Here is a 19,915-nt window from a genome sequence, read left to right on the forward strand (position 1 = left end):
TGTTGCTTTTACTGCGCACATGCATCTGGGAAAAATGGACCAACGAATGTGCTCTGTGTGTCACTGAGCTGAACCCCCCCCCCCCCCCAAAAAAAAAAAAAAAATTTTGCACATTGGGATCCAGCACACACTCCCTCAATGTGTGGATCATAAAGCATGCGGAGAGCTCACGGTTGCTTCTTGGTAGTTCCTCTGTTGCTGCGTCCTGCTGTCATCACAATTATGAAAAACCAGCCAATCAGATACTTTCCCCCAATTTTAGATTGGAGTCTGTCTAACTGGCAACAACAATGTTCAGAAGATTAGTCAAATGTGACTGTTGAGGTTTTTATTCTCCTTCTTCCTTCCTCCTCCTCCTCCTCTTCTTCTTTTTGCGCAAAGCAGGTGGGGAGAGCGCCCCCCCCAGCTTCCCTCCCTCCCTCCAAGCTTCCCTCCCTGTGATTTGCCAGACTCGCTCTTGAGCCGGGCACTCGCACTCAGAGAGGTGTCGGCGCGCACGGACGGCGCAGAGAAGAAGGGGACAGACGCTCTGTTCGTCGCGCACTTTTGCTGCTTGCGCGCCACACAGACGGCTCGCCGCCGCCGCCGCTGCCGCTGCTGCTGCTCCAGAGCTCGGTTCGGTTCTCCTCGGTTCGGCGCAGCACCGGAGACAAACAGACAGCCTCTTCCCGTCTGCGTTCCTCGGGCGCGCCACGGACTACCCGATGGAGGCGGCTCGCTGCGCCCGGGCCACCCCGCCTCCGCCCCGGCGCGTCTGGTGACGGGAACGCCGCGTACCGCCGCGCACCGCCGCGCACCGTACCGCCGCGTGTTCCCTCGGCAGGTTGGCAGCCGCCGCAGGAGCCATGTGGGCAGCGTCGCCCGGCCAGGAGAGCCGCGCCGGCGGCATCCGTCCGTGAGGAGGAGAGGCGAGACTGCAGAGGAGTGAGTGCCATCACTTCTTCTTCTCTCTTTTCTTCTCTCTTTGGTTAACAGAGGAAGAGGAAGAGAGGCTCTCAGAGTCACACGGTCGCAGCTCAAGCGTGCATGGGCAGATTCTCATCGCATCTTCTTGCGTCTCCTCAACCCCCCCCCCCCCCCCTCGTTGCCTCATCAGATCAATGTGTTTATTTGGCAGGAGCATCTGTTACAGCATGAGGTCGATTTCCAGGGAATTTGAGGATTCTGGTTTTTACCACAAGTAGTTCTGCTCAAATGTACAAGTGTGAAAGCTTTTTGAAGAAGCTCGTGGGGGTGATTATGTAATTGTGTCTATAGTAGAAGCTGTGAGTACAGTGTGTGTGTGTGTGTGTGTGTGTGTGTGTGTGTGTGTGTGTGTGTGTGTGTGTGTGTGTGGGAAGGGGGTTGGAGGGTGGCTGCTGAGATTGCTGAGTTGAGGCAACAAGCATTTAATTTTTAATAAGCTTCCACTCACATGTGGGACGCAGCAGCAGAAGCGTCTCAGAAATGTCAGAAGTGGGTTTTTGGTGCCACGAATCCGGCTGAATCGAGCTCTATCAAATTCCAAGAGGAAGTCACGATCCCACTCCTTACCCGTCCCCCACCCCACACACACACACACACACACACACACACACACACACACACACACACACACACAGACACACACACTTTTAATGTCGCTGCAGCGGTTTTTGCAGCAGAGTCAGTGGGATGGAAGATTGAGGAGATTGACAGTATAGACAGTCCAGAGCTGAGGGGGCATTCAGTGACCTGCAAGCAGGTCTTCAGCCGGTGAAGTGGCTCAGGGGCTGAAGGTTGAACACACACACACTCACACATGCACGCAAGGTGCTGAGAGCTCGGCTCAATTGTTTTCTCTTCAGAATAGATGTGAAGTGGAGAACATCTCCTGCAGGGAGACTCAGAGACTCGGAGCCATTATCATGACTGTCTGGATTCCAAAGATCCTTGTACATGAGCATTTCAAAAAAAAAAATCATCCCTCTCATTTATTCATAGCTACCACCCGGTTCATGCATGGCTGCGACTTTGTTGAGTGGAATTACGCCTCTTCAGGATGGATTCAAACTTTTTTTTTTTTTTTCCCAGGCTGAATGCTCAATGTTGTTTCTTTGGTTTTGGGTTTTGTTTTTGCAAAATGAAATGTCCGCTCTGCATGGTTGTTTCACACGGAACAGCAGTGATTCATCAAACCGATCATTAAACATCTGTAGAAAACATGACACTTAGCCCTCTGTTTACAGCCTCCTGTCCCCGCCCCCCCCACCAAAAAAAAAACCCACAAAAAACGCTGCACTCTTAGCCTCCTGCTAAAGCCGATGCTTTGTCGGAGCTTCCAAATGTTTGGAAGGAGGCAAAAACGAAGCGGAAGCGGCCGCAGCGGAGGAATGAGCGGCTGGCTGGGCAGGTTGTCACAGAGGAAAGGTGAGTGCCATTTGTGACATCACAAGGGGGGCAGTTGGGATTTCCAGAACTGCAGACTTTTAGCACATCAGTTTTAGGATTGTGGAGCAAGATCTAAATAGATGGATGGATAGATAGATAGATAGATAGATAGCTGTGATTTCTGACTGATGGACAGCTGGTTGTTCTCCCCAGTGGCTGCCCCTGACCTCCTGGACCCCAAGTCGGCCGCCGACAGCTCCAGGCCCCACCTCTCGATCTTGACCACGCCTCCCGGCGCCATGGACCCGCCCAGGCGGGAGGGGAGGAGCGAGGACGTGCGCAAGACGGTGATGCGGGGGAAGACGGTGCTGACCATCTTCTTCCTGGTGGTCCTCTACCTCATCATCGGGGCGACGGTGTTCAGCGCGCTGGAGCAGCCACACGAGAGCTCGCAGAAGTTGGCCATCGTGGCCGAGAAACTGGACTTCCTGGCCAAGCACGCCTGCGTCAACTCCTCCGAGCTGGAGGCCCTGGTCAAAGTGAGCACCATCAATTATTCAGCTTCAGTTTTCAGCTCCGCCGTCGGCGCTCGACGGGGAATTTTCTGACAATCCCGATGTTTATACATAAACACTTTGACTGTGAGTAGCAAAAAAATTAAAAGCCGGGGGGTGTTATTGTTTTCCTCACTCGTTGTTTGAATAAACAGTTAGATCTTTTTTTTGCCCATGGAAGGAAGCACGCTGTTGCATATTTCAACAGGACGGGCGATCGGTGTCTCCAAGCTCAGCGGCTTTCCGCTCGTTCCCCGGTTTCATCCACCTGTTTAGCATTAAAGGAGGGCTCGCAACCTTGTGGGTCAATGATGGAGTGCGAGACATTAGCTGCGTTTCCATGACCCCCAGAACTGCGCAAAACTGAAGTATCGCAATAAAAACTGACAATGGAAAACCCTCTCATACATGGCTAAAAGGTTTTGACAGGTGGAGGAGGAGGTGGTGGTGGAGGAGCCGCAGCAGCGTAAAGGGTTCAAAGGGCCGTGTGAAAGTTGTGCGAGTGCAGCTGCGGGAACAGGAAGCGGCTCGGTCACCTTCAGTTTTTCCGAACAACGGATGGAGGGACAGTCGGTAACGACATCTTCCTGCAGATGTGCAGCGGCTGCTGCTGCTGCTGCTGCTGCTGCGTGTCAGGGGTCAGGAGGTCAGTTATACAAGGAGGATGCTGCCCCACCCACCCCCAATCCCCTCCCGCACCATAGGCTTCACACTCGGTCCTGTGTGTGTGATGTGTCGCAGTTTGAACAGTTGCCTGGTGGGTTTTTTTATCTCCTGGTTTAACCAGTTTAACCAGTGAAGAGGAGACGAGTTTAGTCAAGTTTAGTCAAGCTTGGTTTTTGTTTTTGACGTCAGTCAGTTTTCTCTTCAGTGGCTCAGTGGCAGAGCGTCGAGAAGCCTCTGGAATCTGATTTAGCGCTTTACAAATAAAGATTGATTAATTGATTGATTGATTGATTGATTGATTGATTGATTGATTGATTGATTGATTGGTTGCTTAAATGGTTGGACGGACCAAAATAGACCAAGTGCACCAATCGAACCAGGACGAGCTGAAACCGCGCACTATTGCTATTACTACTCTGGCTTTCTGGCAAATCCCCAGCCAATAGAATGGACTGGATTTTTGACACTGTGGTTTCGCTGTTCAACAGACGGGTGGTGCTGGCCCAGTCTGTGGTAGTCGCTGCTGTTTCTGCAGATATGGCTGCAAAGGAACTGCAGTCTCTGAAATAAAATACATATATATATATATATATATATATATATATATATATATATATGCATATTTTATCTACCAGAAGGCACAAAAAGCCTTATTGAGGCTCCAACTGCTGTTTAAGTCTCACTGGCGGCCAGACAACGTCTCTGTCTGCCTCCGAGTGCAGATTATTGGCTAAATGAAGTAATAAAGCTGCACTTTAATCTCGCGTTGCCGTCATTTTGCGGCGTTTTGCGGCCATCTGGTCGCCGGACGCCGCTGTTTATTTCATTCACACCAAGGCGGACGCACGCGTCACCGCGTTAATTCACCGCCATTGCTCGCCACTGTTGATATTTCACCCAGGGAAGATTGTCCTGGCGCTGCACCGACACCTGTTGCACACCTGCTGGGTCAAATGGAGCTCAGGCAGATAGAGAACTTTACATTGAACTTCACGTCATGGTTGGTATTCGAGATGCAAAGCACATCGCAGCCACTATCTATCAAGTGGACACTTGTCTGCAGCTCGACCCTCTGATTAAATAAAAGCAATATTCAGTTCGAAGGTGCAAAGTTCATTGAAAGAAGAAAGAATTGGTGCAGCTTATGCCGAATAACCTCTTATACAAATGACCCCAATTGCAGTTTTGATTAAAATGCTAATTCACTATTTAAAGCGACGCCACTTGTCCTAATTTCTTTTTATTCAGGATGAATCCGAGCCCGGGAATCTGATGAGCTCATCCGGCTCCATGAAGTATCCCGCATGGAAGCCTACCCTCTCCATTTCTATCTTCATAGTCATGCAGATCACTGCACATCCTCAGACAATTTCAACTCATCTCCTCCTGTAAACTCGCAGACTAACAATCTTGTCTGAGCTCCCACCTGAGGCATTTTAAATCCATGCTTCCTTTGAGAAGGAGCTAAAAAGCCAACAACTATTAGTTTGAACAAAACAAGGAAACTGCTGTAAGTTTTAAACTGGCAGCTTTGCTCTTACCAAATTGCTGAAGTCGGCGTTTTCTACGGGCTCTCCGTCCTGCCGGATGTGTGCTGCTGTGTGTGATCTGGCGGTTTCGGGAAACCGCCCCCCCCCCCGCCTTCTCTGAGGCTTGTCCACAGGCCGACGATACAGTGCAGTAACTGCAGTGAAACATCTCAAACGCCCGGCCAAGTGTCTCCGCCCATCAGTTGGACAGGCAGCAGCATCAGCAGCCTCAGCAGCCTGCTGAGTGGAAGCGACCTTCGGGTGCGTGAACACGTCCACGCTGCAGCAGCAGCAGCAGCAGCAGCAGCAGCAGCGCTGGCACAGCAGCACTCACCTTTGTAGAGCTCCTGCTGATCAAAAGCCTGTCGGGGTGGAGGGGGGGGGGCGGGGTTGGAGGAGAGGAGCTCTCAAAGGGAGTAATTAAAAAAAAAAAGGAAAGAAGCGAGTGCTGTCAAAAAATAAATAAATAAATAAATAAATAAATAAATAAAAAGCTCCTCACTCAGCCTCTCTCAGCCCAGTGGAATCCGGTGTGGTCCTCGCGCTGCGCCCGTCTTATCGCCGTCCCGCCGGTCCTGCAGCCGCTGTGCAGCCACTGCCAGCGCCAAGTCAGTGAATTAATCAGGCGGCTCTGGCTGGGAAACAAAGGGACGGGAGGAGAGCCGAGTGGAGCCGAGTCTGTGTGTGTGTGTAAGTTGCAAAGTAATCTTCACTTTTTTTCTTTCTTTTTGTTTAATCTTCAAATGGGCTCCTTTGTTGTTTCAAATAAAAAGCCACCGTGTTCACCCTGCTTTGTTCGCCATTATACACCGGAGATTGTTTTTTTTTTTTTTTTTTGTCCAAACAAGGCTCTGCGAATAAAAGTGCATTTTTGCCTAAACGTCAGATCTTGAGGAGTGAAGGCTGACAATGGGTGGCATGCAGCTACTGTACAAGCTCGCAGGAACTTGATGACTGCAGGTTTGTCTGTTTGCAAAATCGAAACTTGCGGATGTTGCGTAAAAACCCCCAAACTGCTCCTCCTCGACTTCAGAGGTCAGAGGTCACGGCAGCTCTGCATAGAAATTAACTAAATATGCAGATTTTTAAAAAAATAAAAACCAAAGTTTCTCCTCAATAAATAGCAGCAACCTTGTTGGCTTTTCTCGATTATTTGCTGCGCTATTGGTAGTTGGAAAAATAGAAGAGGGCTAAAGTCCCACACAGATGAGCTCCTGAGAACAAACAACACCAGCTTCAGACCAGTCGTCTTATCAGGGAAAGAAAATCTTCTCAGTGGAGTCGAGCCGCAGCGATGATCGGAACTGATCATCTCGGGCTCGTTTTTCCACGTAAATATCACCACTTCATTTTCAAGCAGCCCGAAATACACTTGAAGCGACGCAGCCGTGAAAAAGAATATTGGAATATTGAAAATGGTCCAGTGCGATTCTGCCATCGCACCTCATCTGCAAAGCCTGCAGTGAAATGAAAGGCTGCACAGTAATGCTTCTCTGGCTTTTTCCTCTTGGCTGCTGATGGATTTTTTTGTGTTGTGTGCACATTTCTGTGTGTGTGTGTGTGTGTGTGTGTGTGCGCGGCTTCCATTATCCAGCCACTGGCCTCTTGGGTGATCACTGCAGCAGATTTTCAGAGTCGCTTTGTGGAAAATATCATTTTTTCTTTCAGGCTGGTGGGTCATTAGGAGAAAAAAAATAGTTTGAGGCGATGGTGTTTTTTTTTTTGTTGTTGTTTTTTTTGTTGTTTTTTTCCCCATCACTTCATTTCTTTCGCTCTCCTTGCAAGAGCAAAATAACACCGTCGTGCCATCAGTTGTCTGACTGGAGCTCGCGAGCGCTCGGGAGGATTTTTGTTGTTGAAGCCGACCCGCCGTCTGACATTAGCGTCGCTGCCGTTACATAAACGCTCGGCCTCCGATCCCATTATCGTCCACTTGAGCTCCGACACACTTGAACTTTTGCCGCCCAATTATAGCAAAACAGTCGGGACGGGACGGGGGGGGGCGACTTTTTACTTATTTTTTTTCTTTATGCGACAGTGGCGGTCCTGTCGCGATGCCTCCAATTGACCATGCGCCCTGGCTACTTGGCCAAAGGGAGGTCCCTTTGGCCGAATGGTTAAGCGTGCATGGCATTTACCCTGGAGTCTGGCCCTCTTGCACCTTGCCACATTTAGTTTTAGTTCTTTCCTTTAGTTTGAAACATCACTTTACTGCTATGGTTCAGAAATGCTGGCTGGAGCGCGCTGGAGGCCCTCTGCTTCATCGTCATCACGCCCGCCACCACTGGCTTCGTCTTCGTCGCCGGCGAAAAGCGCAAGAGTTGGACTTTGGATGCATTCATCATTCATTCATTCATTCATCTTCTATACCCGCTTATTCCTATTCAGGGTGACGGGGGTCTGCTGGAGCCTCTCCCAGCTGTCTCAGGGCGAAGGCAGGGTGACACCCTGGACAAGTCGCCAGTTCATCGCAGGGCAGACATAGAGACAAACAACCATTCACACTCACATGCACACCCACGGACAATTTAGAGTGTATTTGATTTTCTACGGAAAAATATTGATGGTTGAATAGAGAAAACAGAGGGCACTGTAAAGTGTCTCCGTGTGTGTGTGTGTGTGTGTGTGTCCGGACTCGTGAAGAAGCAGAGAACCCTGCCGGACGCCGTGAGTCCTGTGTGTCAATCGGGAAGGAAAGGCTTCGTTCCGGAAGAGTCGCTCGTTTATTCACATCGACTGGGCCGCCGCTCCCCAGAGGGTCTTAGAGCGTTTGTCTTTCATTTTGTCGGCATTAATGAATCTCTGTCTCCAGGAGCCTCTCGTGAAGTGGCAGTCGGAGGGGGAGTGAAAGATAGATTTTGTTCTAACAAGGAATAGAGGCCAGAGGAGGCTGATTTTCAAAAGCCACCTGGTCTCTCAGTATAATAGTTGGATGGAAGGGTGAATGGATGGAAGGATGGGTGAAAGGATGGATGGATGGGTGGATGGATGGATGGATGGGTGAATGGATGGATGGATGGGTGAATGGATGGATGGATGGATGGATGGGTGAATGAATGGATGGATGGGTGAATGGATGAATGGATGGATGATAGATGGAAGGATGATGAATGGATGAATGGCGATATCCAGTGTCAGTATTGTTATAACATTAGATTATTTGTAATACCATGTCCGGATATTATAGATATATTTTTTAAATGTATTTATACGTAAACTTTCCACAGGCCAAAACGCTTACGTCACTTTAAAGCTGTTTCTTCTTCTGTTCTTTTGCCTTCCGACGTTCCGCTCCAGCAAGTGGTCTCAGCCGTGCGCGCAGGCGTGAGCCCATCAGAAAACTCATTCAATCACACGAGCCTCTGGGACATCAGCTCATCCTTCTTCTTCGCCGGCACCGTCATCACCACTATCGGTAAGTGCTTCCTCACTCGCCTCGCACGTCCACTAACATTCCCGTTCAAATTGTTCCAGGCTTTCGGAATTGCTCAGAAAATGTGTGTGTGTGTGTGTGTGTGTGTGTGTGTGTGTGTGTGTGTGTGTGCGTGTCATTTTTTTTGTCTTGTTTAGAAAACAAGAATTTGTCGTGCACATCAGTTCTGTAACCAAAGGAGCGTTTTCTTTTTGTTGTTGTTTTTTTCTCAGCAATAATCAGCCTGAGACGATCAGCAGGACAATTTACTAGTCTTCAGTTGTGACAAATTACTTTCTAACCAAAGGAGAGCAAAGCAAAACAGCGCCTTCCAGACTGAGATTTTATTTTTATTTTTTTCCTCGAGGTCCTCGATCGGCGGCTTATTATCGTCTATTTAAAGACCCTTGAAACAGTCTCGTTTTGTTTTTTTTGGGTTTGTTTTGCACAATTGCGTTAAAATGACTCAGTCTCGCTCCATCTTTTGCACCAACGTCATATTTACTGTCTTCCTGACACGCTTTCAAGACGGGTTTTTCTGTATTTTCCGACATGTAGTGGCTTTTGTCGAACAGGAAGTGGCGAGGAGATCAAACACACGGAAACGCTAAAGATTTTGCTCGGGCCGCCGCGCCGCTCGGGCTAACGTCATCAAGGAGCCGCTCGTCGTGGCCGTGAAGGCCGATTCATCCTCAGAGCTCCGGGCGGCCGCACGCTTCTCATTTCCATCATGATTTTTACATGACGCTCCGTGTCACCTCCAGCTGTAGCAGCTCGCTGACTAATCAGGCAAATGGAGCCGCACCCCCTTTTTTCCACACACACACACACACACACACACACACACACACACACACACACACACACACACACACACACACTCACGCACCTGAAAAATGAGCCGCCCATGCATGTCTGGTGCACAGCGAGTCCTTCTGGGTCTGTGGACGGGAGTCAGTGGCAGGCTGCACCGAGGCTGTGACAGAATGCAATGGCTCACGACGACAGCAGCCCGTCTGCTCCGCCAGCTCTCCGGGTTCTGTCACGCAACCGTAGTCCTCCAGGGAGGAGGGGGAGGGGCGTGGAAAAATGTCTGGGCTGGTTGTGTTGTCATTATTAATAGGGACAAGCATGTACTGTCTGTATATGTCGTAATAATGGTTTTTCTTTCTTTTTTTCGTTATCTCAGCATTATGTTGGACGATGTCGGCCACTGTAGCGTTCCTTTTCTGCGTTTTTTTAATACAAATTATTTTTTTGTTTTATTTTGCCAAAACCACAAAGAAAGAAACAGCGTCTCCCTGCAGAGACATCACACACACACACGTCTGTTCCGCCGTGTCTTCAGACACCTTCAGCCGCCCCTGGTGGATTGTTGCCTCCGCCACCATTGTTGTTTGTGGTTGTTGCTCCAGTGTCTCTGGAGTGTCGCTCCACAGATTCACTGATGTCTGTCTGGAAACTGCCGGCGCGGCGTGGGGGCACAAGATGGTTTGATATGAAGTTTTGCTGCTCTTGACAGCGGCTGTCATCACCTCGCTGGGGTATTTTTATCACGTTTATGTGTCAGTGGCTGAAACGGTGCAGTTGTTGTGGCAGCGGAGGTGGAGGAGAGGGAGGAGGCGGAGCTGCAGGAAGTGAAGGAGGAGGAGGAGGTGGCAGATGTTGTGGAGGAGGAGATGGAGAAGATGGTGGAGGAGGAGGCGGAGAAGGTGGAGGAGGACATAGAGGAGGAGATGGAGGAGGAGGAGGAGGAGGAGGTGGAGCTCGTTACAGTTTAGCAGACTCCAGAGTTGACGCCGAGGTCGTTGCCACGGCGACGCCTGTCTTATACGTTGATGAATCTTGATTGTTGATTCTTCTTATTTCCTTTTGCAGTTGTGAAAATCGAGCCCGTTGTGATGTCACAAAGCGTTGGGTTTTTGTTTGGGTTTTTTTAGCAGGAGGCTGTCAACAGAGGGCTAAATGTGCTGTTTTTCTGGACATGTGTTGTGGATTTTGGATGACTAAGGAGCTGCTGAATCTCATCAAAGTTTTGGACCTCCTGAAGGGTTTGAGGGTTTTTGCAGACTAGAAGTACTCGTCCAGGTCTTTCACTCCTCCTTGAAGATAGGTTAATGTTACGCTTTCATTGGACCGCAGGAGAGAGACGAGGCCGAGAACTTGAAGGTAAGCAGATGGTTGGAATTGATCCGGTTAATTCAGCTAAGGGGGATGAATGTGTCCTTTTATTCCGCCGACTCCTTTGCGGACGTCTTAATGGGCGCTCAGTCACAGGCCGTCCCGTCCTCCTCTGCCGGCGTCGCTCGGCCAGGTCGGCAGGTTGGGAGGAAGTCATTAAGGCGTTTTAGTGTCCAGGAGATGGCGCCGATAATGACGCGTCGGCCAGATGAGGCCCTTTATGTAACCTCGGTGGTAACCTTACCTCCCTGTTTTGAAAGATCGTCCTCCTTCTTTTCAAACCTCTACTTAAACTTCTGGCTCATCTTATTCCAGGGCCTCCCGCGTTCTTTATGGAGATCGCTAAAGCTAAAAGCTAGACATCGCGACAGCATCTGAAGAGGTCAGGGGAGGAGAGGCGATCTAATCTGGCATCTGGTCCCACGTTGAAGCAATCAATTGAACTGATTGACTCTTTCCCTCTCTGTCACCTTTAGCTTCTAATTGGACGTCCGTGTGGAGCTGCTGGAGAGAACCGGTGACTCTGGTTCCTTCTCTCGGAATGCTGACTGGTCAAAGTTGTCAATCTGTGCGCAGGAACCTTGGTCACCATTCACTTTTCTTCTTCTGGTCGTTTATGAGTGCATGCTGCAGATGTCTGCCTGTGACAATGTTACAACACTGAGGCCTTTAGATGTTCCTGTCACACTGACAGGCGACGTAAAGGCAACATTTATGGAAACTGGAACACAGTGAACTCTTGCTGCACTGGCACAGAGACACTTGTTAGATATTTTCAATTGGATCGTGTTTTTTTTTTTTCCCCCCAAAGTAACAAACAAAAAAAAAAGAGTCCTAACAAGAATCCAAAAATCTGAGAACATTTTTGGGAAAACAGATCGATGCTCCTGCCGCCGCCTGCTTCAGTGTGAATCCTGTCGCGGGATCATGGCAGCGTTCATTCAGCGTCTCTTCTTGTGGTTGAGGAGCAAAACGCTCAATACACTTTGGCCTCCTTCACCAAAGACTGATTGTGTTTTCTTCATTAGTGTGTCTCTCCCGGATCACTCCTGCTGGTGTGTGGCCAGCAGGCTCCTCAGAGAAGATTGGCCACACAAAGTGTCGACAGACTTAATGGTCAATTACATAAAAAGCCGTTTATTACTTCTGAGTTATGCTCAGGTGCTATGGTGGTGCGGAAAAAAGGTTAGAAATAATTAAAAGGTGCTGCTACATCAATAAAATACCAGAGGTGAAGAGCGGAGGGAAGGTGGAGAACTGAAGGAAACTGACAGATGGGGGCTGCTGGCGCCTGGCAAGCTGTGCGGCCCAGCTGAGGGGCTGCAGAGGCTTGTAAGGCAGCAGATATGGGCAGGAAGCACAGGCTGCCAATCAACAGGCGCAAACACCGTGTGACCCACTGAGCCCCCCCACCCCATCTCCCCCAACCGCTCCCCAGCTTGTCAGAGTCCTTCCTCTGGAGACTGAGAACAGTCGCAGTGGGACGCCGAGTCTTTGTGATGAAAGACATTTACAGCGCTGCTGGTTCTGTGTCGGAGGAAAGGAAGGAAGGAAAAAAAATGCAGCTGCAGCTTCTTTGTGAAACATTAAACCACCTCCTGATGTAATCCCTCCTCCCTCCTCCCTCCTCTTCCTCCTCCTTCCTCCTCATCCCCCTCCTCCCTCCTTCTCCTCCATCAGGATTTGGGAACACCTCTCCTCACACGGAAGGTGGGCGGATCTTCTGTATGATTTATGCCCTGCTGGGGATTCCTCTGTTTGGATTCCTATTGGCCGGCGTCGGCGACCAGTTGGGGACCATCTTTGGGAAGAGCATCAGCAAAGTGGAGAAAATGATTGAGGTGAGCACCTCATCTGTCAGCTGTGTGCATTTATTATCATCTTTTTTTTCCACCTTTTTTTTCTTCGTCCATGAAGACGACGTGCAGAATGAAAAAAAAAAAAATCTCACCTACCACCGCAGCACCGCAGTCCGACCCGACCTGTCGGACTGGACCGTTAGTTCCCCCCCCTCCCCACTCATCACAAAGAACCATCACAGCTTTCACAGTTGCAGCTGCAGCACTGTGGGGCGTTCGCTGCACGCGCGAGGCCTGCGCATCAAATGGAACTGATTGCAGTCAAATCATGATTTTCAGAGATAATACGTTTGTACTCGACAGACGATGACCTTCATCCTGTGACCTGTTCAGCGTTTTAGTGATTGCAAAAAGGGGGTGAAACTGGAATGGGGCGGGGAAAAGGTTGCTGTTGGTTTTGGTCTGCAAGAAGGCAGTCGCAGATACTCGCACTGATACGCATCTTTTTGTCTTCTTTATTGGACTGTGAAGAATCACTGGGGGGAGAGGAAAAGCCCTGCAGTCCATGTTACTGGAGAGTCAGATGTAGTGTGATTCTGCAGTCGGCTGCACAGTGTTACAGCGCGCATTGTATCTGCGTGACCTGAATGTGATCCGACCGCTGGTTTCCTGCGGCCGCTTGAAAAGGTGCAGCGGCGGCATTATGCAAATTTGACTTTCCCTCGAAAGAAAAAAAAAAAAAAAAAATCAATAAAAACACAACAATATTTGCCTCTGGCCATTCATTAAAAAAGATTCCTTCCTCAACTTCTTTTGCTTGCAGTGGTGGAAGTGACTGGAATACTGCAAATATGCAGTTCTCTGGAGATGTTTAGTGGGTTTTTGGAGATAATTAAGGAGCCGTGCCACTGAATCTTTCTTAATTCATTTACTTTTATTAATTTACTTAAATTAATTATGGCAGTCATCTGAGTCTGTAAAAAATTCATGGTTCTGAAAATGTTTGGAATACGGGAGATGTGATTCTTTGCTTCCACCGGGAGGCACATTGGTTCGTTCCTCTCAGGGAATCAAAACAAACCCCAAGCCCGCAGTTCCACTGTTATCTCAGCCCCTCAGTGTTGACACGTCATGTATGTTTCTCTGTGATGTATTTCACAGCCTCGGTGCTGTAAAGCTCCCCCTGCTTTTTCTGCTGCATCCAACAGGGAGAGCTGATAAACACGACTCGCAGGGAACATAAAGCAGTTTTGAGCGGCGCCGTAAACACACTTTACGAAAACAGAGCGTTGGTATGACTTTGTTTGTAGAAATGTGTTTAGAATATCACCACGGGCCATTTATCTCATTGGATTAGACCTTTTAGTTATTTCAATAAAATAGCTTTAAGAAAGACTGAAGATTGACTGACAACACAAGTGGACCTTGTGACATCACTGGCGAGAACAGCGTGGCATGCTGGGTCACGAAGGCCACAGTACTCAAAGGAAAGAGGACAGAGAATGACATCATTATTCTAATTTTTTCTTATTATTATTCTCTTTATTCGACTCTTTTTCTACATAGTCCTTGGAAACGTCGCCGCGCGGCTCATTCTTCTGGGAAACTATGGGTAATTCTGCCCTAATCAGATCACCGGGCTGCTAATACCGGCTCATATTAGCGCATCATTGATGTGAATGCGCTGGGAATTTTTATCCCCCATCAAAGGAAATATACTGCAGAAATATTCTGTACGACAGCGGGGAAGCAGAGTCACCGGCCGGCCAATCCCTCTTGCTTAATTACAATAAATTAGCATTAGGATACGATGTTGTGTAGCATTAGCATGATGTTAGACAGTATTACAGTTTTGCTGGCTTAATTTGGTTTTGCCTGCAAAACAGCATTATTTCTCAGACTGGAATTACACTGGCTTTCATTTTTCCTGGAGAAATGAACTCCGGCAGGCAGCTTTATTTTCATCAACAGGTTGATTACAGCTCTGCACTGTCCTCTGCTGTGGAGACACCTGATCCCAAATAAAACCTCCTTGTTGCTACGAGCTTACTAGACTTTAGACCCTGGTGTTGCGATGCCCTTCCTGCCTCCCTGCTGGGGCTTCAGCCTTACATAAGCGGACAAGGGGAAAGGGGCTCCGTCCCCTGGGATCCAGCAGGAAGTAACCATGGCAGAAGCAAAGAGAAGGAGGGGGGGGAAATGCAGTAGAAGCACACAAATCATGCTTCTTACCACCTTCCCGCCGTTTGACCGCGTTAGCCGTGACATGGCTCCCAACGCTTCCAGGCGTGGTCCTCGCTGCGGAAGCAATTTCACGGCGCAGTCGTGCATGTGACGTGTGTCCCTCCTCCAAAAGAGGCTCCGGGAAGTGACTCACCTCACATGTGCGCTTGTGACACTCACCACGATTAGCCTCTGTAGCTACTCCAGAGCACAAACTCTCCTCCGGCACCGTGTTGGTTTGATCCAAGTTCCATTTCTCTCCTCCTCCTCCTCCTCCTCTTCCTCCTTTCTCATTCTCGTTCCGCTCGTTCTGAGAAGGATATCATTTTCTCTCTCTCGCCAACAGAGGTGGGAGGTCAGCCAGACCAAGGTGCGCGTCTTCTCCACGGTGCTCTTCACCCTGTTTGGCTGCCTCATCTTCGTGGCGCTGCCCGCCGTCATCTTCAAGCACATTGAGGGCTGGAGCGCGCTGGAGGCCATCTACTTCGTCGTCATCACGCTCACCACCATTGGCTTCGGGGACTTTGTCGCCGGCGAAAAGCGTAAGAGTTGAGACTTTGGATGCTTAAATCTAAATTTATAAAAAAAATGTTGTTTTGTCCAGTCCAGTTATAACTGAAACAACCATTAGCATAGCTTTGAGAGGAGATACAGTCATTTGTTTCTCTATTTTTTGCCAAATAGTCAAGTAATAACATTGAATCTAGTGCATCTTACTGCAACACACTCAAATGAAAACACATGCATGAAGAACTAAAAATATAGACGGTTGAATAGAGAAAGCAGAGGGTGCTGTAAAGTGTGTGTGTTTGTGTGTGTGTGTGTGAGCAGGTGTCATTACCTTGATGTGACCTGTGTGATTGAGGGTTGAGACGGATGAGGGAACAACAGAAGTAGAAGAGAGAAATCACAAACACTTGAAAGCTGCTTGATTAAATTTTCTTTTCCAGAGCAGACAGGATGATTGTGTTCAATCAAATTCACTGCCTGTGCCTGTGCTTAGAGCGAGCCAATCAGCTGAGGACGCAATGATCTATCTATCTCTGTCTCTATCTATCCATCTATCTATCTCTCTATCTATCTCGTCAAACTATTATCTATCTCGTATGTTTTTCCTTGGTTCTGCAGGTGTGTCCGACGGTCCGGACTACCTGGACTTCTACAAGCCGGCCGTGTGTTTCTGGATCATGGTGGGACTGGCCTACTTTGCCGCCGTGCTGAGTCTGATTGGAGATTGGTTCCGCGCCATCTCCAAGAAAACCAAAGAGGAGGTACTGAGTGCTGAGTGAGTGTGTCATGTGCCGAGCGATGTCCCGTCCAAGGCGATGCAACTTTTAGGGGAGGGGAAAATAAGAACTATTTTATTTAAAGTTTTACATTGTTCTTTAGTTTAGACCCTTTTGGAAATGATGTATCATGTATTTTGACAACAAAGTAAACATCCATCCACGGGGACAGGACTTTTGGATGAGTTGAACACAAGTAATTCAGGGGTCTTTTGTAATTTTATATCCATGGCTGCAATAGTAGGAGCAATTCTCTCAGCGTCAGTAAGTGGGTGAAACTTGTATTTGGGATGAAATTAAAGATAAAAAGGGGTGCAAACTTGAGATTCATTTCCAACGCCGTGTGCCCAACAGAGCTCGGTGATGCATCTTGGTTGATATTTATACACTTTGGCAACTGAGTGTACCAAAAACCCACTTGTGCAAAAAGGAGCTGTGAAGCTGTGAGACTTTTTGAGCAACAACACACAGTTGTTGGAGCGTCCTGTAGAGGGAGCACTCGGGCTCACTGGTTTGCATTATGCATGTACCGCTGTGTCTTCTATGTGTTTAAGATGATGTATTTGAGGATTTATTCTGAAGTTTACTCCACTGAGTCGTCTGCATACAGCGTAAGGTCCCGACACCTCTGTATTAAACTCCTGCAGTCAGTTGGTGGGTAGTTTTGGTCACATGGGTCGTCCAACATCAAGTCGGACTAGTTTTTAGCCATTTCGGTAGCCCCTCCTGCAGCCTGCAGCTCTGCAGCCTCTCATTTCAATTCTCATCTCGTGTCTCGGAGAAAATAACTTGTTGCCTTGAGTGTCTGCCCTGCTGTGGCTGAGTAATAAGACTCCTCTCCGCTCCGGCGCTCCCATTATTCACTTGATAGAAATCGAAGGGTTCGCTGAGAGCGCACGTGCGCTTACCTGCTAATAACGCCTGCGCATCCACATCTTGCTTTTTATTTTTCTTGCTCTCCATATTATGGGCTGCTGCAGGAGTCCGTGCACAGACCCGATAACCCATGGAGCCGCGGCGGCTGTGAGCTCAGAAGTTAAATGCATCAAAGAAAGTGAAGGATGCTGAGGGGGAGGGAGGGGAGGGAGGGACCGGGGAGAGTTGAAAATATAATGGGTGATCGAGATCAAGCGAAGAAGGTGAGAAAAAGGGAGGGTGGCGGGGAGATAGCGGCAAAGCATCTCGAGGGCTTTAGGTTGTATCTAATGGACGTGTCTGAAATCTGAAGTTAAGAGCGGAGCGGTCGACCGCACACCTCCGAGACTCATAAATAAGCAAACACCCGGGGGGGCGGCGGCTTAATGGCTTGTGAAGGCGGCGTGGACGAGCTGCACGTGGATCTGCGGCACGTCGGTTCCCCTCCACGCAGGCGCCGCAAACATGTTGGCAGAGAGAGAGCGAGAGAAAAAGAGGTGGAGCATTGATCTCTGGAGATCCTTTGACTGTGGAATTACACAGAGCTCACAGGAGGCGGTTGACGGTGCAGAGCTGGACCGCAAACACCAATCAACGCGTCTCATTTGAAACTGCTGCAGGTGTTGTTTATCAGCATTTTTAATTGACGTTTGATTGATTGTATTTTACTTCTTACTGATTACATTTTTTTGCAATGGCATTGTCGCCAGTTTGACCTTAAAATATAAAAGACGCATTGGAGGAGGGGGGGTGGAGGGATGGATTCAGGAGCCTCGAGAGCCGAGTGGAAACCTCAGCAATGAGTTTTGGCAGTGGATATTTTCTCTTCCTTTGGTGGCAGGTGGCAGCGGGTTGAGGCAGCCGGGGGCCGACCCTCGGATGTCACCGAAGCATCAGGGGGATGTTTGTTTACCATCTGGCACCGGCCGGCGAAGTTAAAGCCGGGACGTCAGTGGTTTTTCCGCAGACGCAAAAGCAAATGGAAAATAAGGAAGTCAGGAACGCTGGGAAGGGAAATATTTCCATCACGTTCTGCCACGAATCCCACTGCTCTCCTGTGGTTTTAACAAATCTGCAGGTGCGAATATCAGGCGTCACATCGGGTGTGAATGTGGCGCGTTGACTGCACGAAAAGATGGACGGCGCTTCAGATTTTGAAAAGGGAGGTATGAAAAACCCGCAGGAACCAAAGTCGGTCGCAAAAAAGACTCTCTGTGGGCACAACGTTGTGGGTATTGGGGAGTGGTCCAAGAAAATGACGTGAAACCAAACCTCTGGGCATCCAATTTCACCCCCCAAAAAAATAATGGTGACATTACGACGACTCCACCCATCTTTATATTCAGTCAACGATGCGGCCTCAAGTCTTTGAAGAATTTCTGGACTCAAAGGTTTTGGGTGCAAAAAGCCTTTGGGTGGTTTCACACCACCTTGTGTTCCGTTGTATCTCCCGCAGGTGGGCGAGTTCCGGGTGCACGCGGCCGAGTGGACGGCCAACGTGTCGGCGGAGTTCAAGGAGACGCGGCGGCGGCTGAGCGTGGACATCTACGACAAGTTCCAGCGCGCCGCCTCCATCAAGCGCAAGCTGTCGTCCGAGCTGGGCATCAACGCCACGCTCAGCCAGGAGATGACCCCCGGCAAGAGGACGCTGTCGGCCAACTTCTACGAGGACCGAGACGTCTCGGCCAACGTGACCCTGTCGCTCAGCCCGGCCAGCGCCGCCCCCTCCAGGAAGAGCAGCCTCTACCTGAACGGCCTCAGCCCGGACTACGCCGACCGCCGGGAGGTCGCCGTCATCGAGAACCTCAAGTGAGGAGCGGCCAAGGAGGTGGCGGGGAGGGGAAAAAAAAACAAACAGACAAACAAACACACAAACGTCCAGTATTGAGCGAGCGCCGCTGCACCTTGTGCAACATTGATGAAGCCAATCGCGCGGCGAGCATTGATTGCCAGAGTGCGACTGGTGGCGCAGCTCCGTGCTTTCACGCGTCCAGGGGCGAACAAGTCTGGATCGCGCTGAGGGACGCGCGTTCGCTTCGGGAGATTCCGCTGCGACGGTGCGAGCGCTGAAGCAGGAAGTCTGCGTGCGGGAAAGGCGGAGGACCAGGTCGACGTAGCAACGCAAACAAGACACGACACGACACGACTCGGAAACAGTCGCCCGACCCAGGCAAAAGCAATAGATGCACAAGTGTTCGTCGTCTCCGGTGCGTTTGTTGCATCAGAGGACGAGGATCCTTTCACTCTGCTTGAAAGAGGAGCAGCGTATTCCGCGGCGACAGACGCAACTTGTTCTTTGTTTTTTGTTTTTTTTGTTTTTTGTTTTTTTTCTCAAATCTACAACTTTCCCACGCCTTTGGTTCACACTTTACCGTCACTGCAGCCGGATGCGTTTCCTTCTCGTCCGCCGCGATCTACCGTCACCTTTTCAACCCTGGATGGATGGAATAACCCGTTTGTGCCTTACCGACAGAGGAGAGAACGCCAGAGGATGTTTGACGCTTTGTTTGTTTACCGGCCGCGGCGCCTCTTACGCAAGAGCGCGCCGGCGATGGATACGTGGAGGCTGCGTGGGACAGCAGTGAGTGTTGGAGGCGATGATGGACGATGGAAGGACGTTTTTACTGACTTTGTCCGATGAATGCATGACAAGCGAATGGCCAAACTGACTGCCTATGTAATGTACTTAGCCATTTCCTGCCAGTCTCAAAGTGCTGAGATAGTTCCATAAACCGCACAGTGCCAAGCCAGCCGCTCAGTCCACGGGGTTTCCTTCTGGTTTTTTTTTTTTTTTGGGGGGGGGGGTTTCCCCCAATTTATATCTATGTCTATACCAAAGTCAGGATCCGGTTTTTCTGAGAGCTCTCCAGTCTGGTCAATGCGTCTGGAGTGGGAAAAGATTTAACCCACCGCAGCACCGTGTCGGGTTTGGCCTTTTCTTTTGTTCTTTTTCGGTTTGTCAACCTTCAGAAACGGCCGTGGGAATTACACACACTGGGTT

At 49.4% G+C, this 19,915-nt stretch overlaps 1 protein-coding gene across 3 annotated transcripts; it reads left to right on the plus strand.

Annotated features, from left to right (window-relative positions):
* Positions 1-487: 487 nt before the first annotated feature.
* On the plus strand, positions 488-19,675 carry LOC142903772 (potassium channel subfamily K member 2-like). Of its 3 annotated transcripts, none has more exons than XM_076049591.1 (7): positions 488-924; positions 2,563-2,888; positions 8,396-8,513; positions 12,372-12,532; positions 15,060-15,255; positions 15,842-15,984; positions 18,371-19,675. In XM_076049591.1, coding segments are annotated over exons 1-7 (1,302 nt in total). In that variant the 5' UTR covers positions 488-923; the 3' UTR covers positions 18,728-19,675. The 3 variants fall into 3 exon arrangements, with proteins under 3 accessions (XP_075905706.1, XP_075905705.1, XP_075905707.1); XM_076049590.1 differs by lacking the exon at positions 488-924 and adding an exon at positions 2,223-2,388; XM_076049592.1 differs by lacking the exon at positions 488-924 and adding an exon at positions 2,223-2,388 and having other exon boundaries at positions 15,842-15,998; positions 18,371-18,580.
* The last annotated feature ends 240 nt before the right edge of the window (positions 19,676-19,915 follow it).

Source organism: Nelusetta ayraudi, unplaced genomic scaffold (genome assembly GCF_046127955.1).
Source record: "Nelusetta ayraudi isolate G7.1 ecotype Tasmania unplaced genomic scaffold, CSIRO-AGI_Nayr_v1 ptg000118l, whole genome shotgun sequence".
In the NCBI taxonomy this organism is placed as follows: Eukaryota; Metazoa; Chordata; class Actinopteri; order Tetraodontiformes; family Monacanthidae; genus Nelusetta; species Nelusetta ayraudi.

Excerpts from the sequence above, each read along its gene's own strand:
- LOC142903772 (XM_076049590.1), top strand. The coding sequence starts at position 2,283 with ATGCTTTGTCGGAGCTTCCAAATGTTTGGAAGGAGGCAAAAACGAAGC. Across the intron at positions 2,389-2,562 it reads CAGGTTGTCACAGAGGAAAG|TGGCTGCCCCTGACCTCCTG; the intron begins GTGAGTGCCATT and ends TGTTCTCCCCAG. Across the intron at positions 12,533-15,059 it reads AAGTGGAGAAAATGATTGAG|AGGTGGGAGGTCAGCCAGAC; the intron begins GTGAGCACCTCA and ends TCTCGCCAACAG.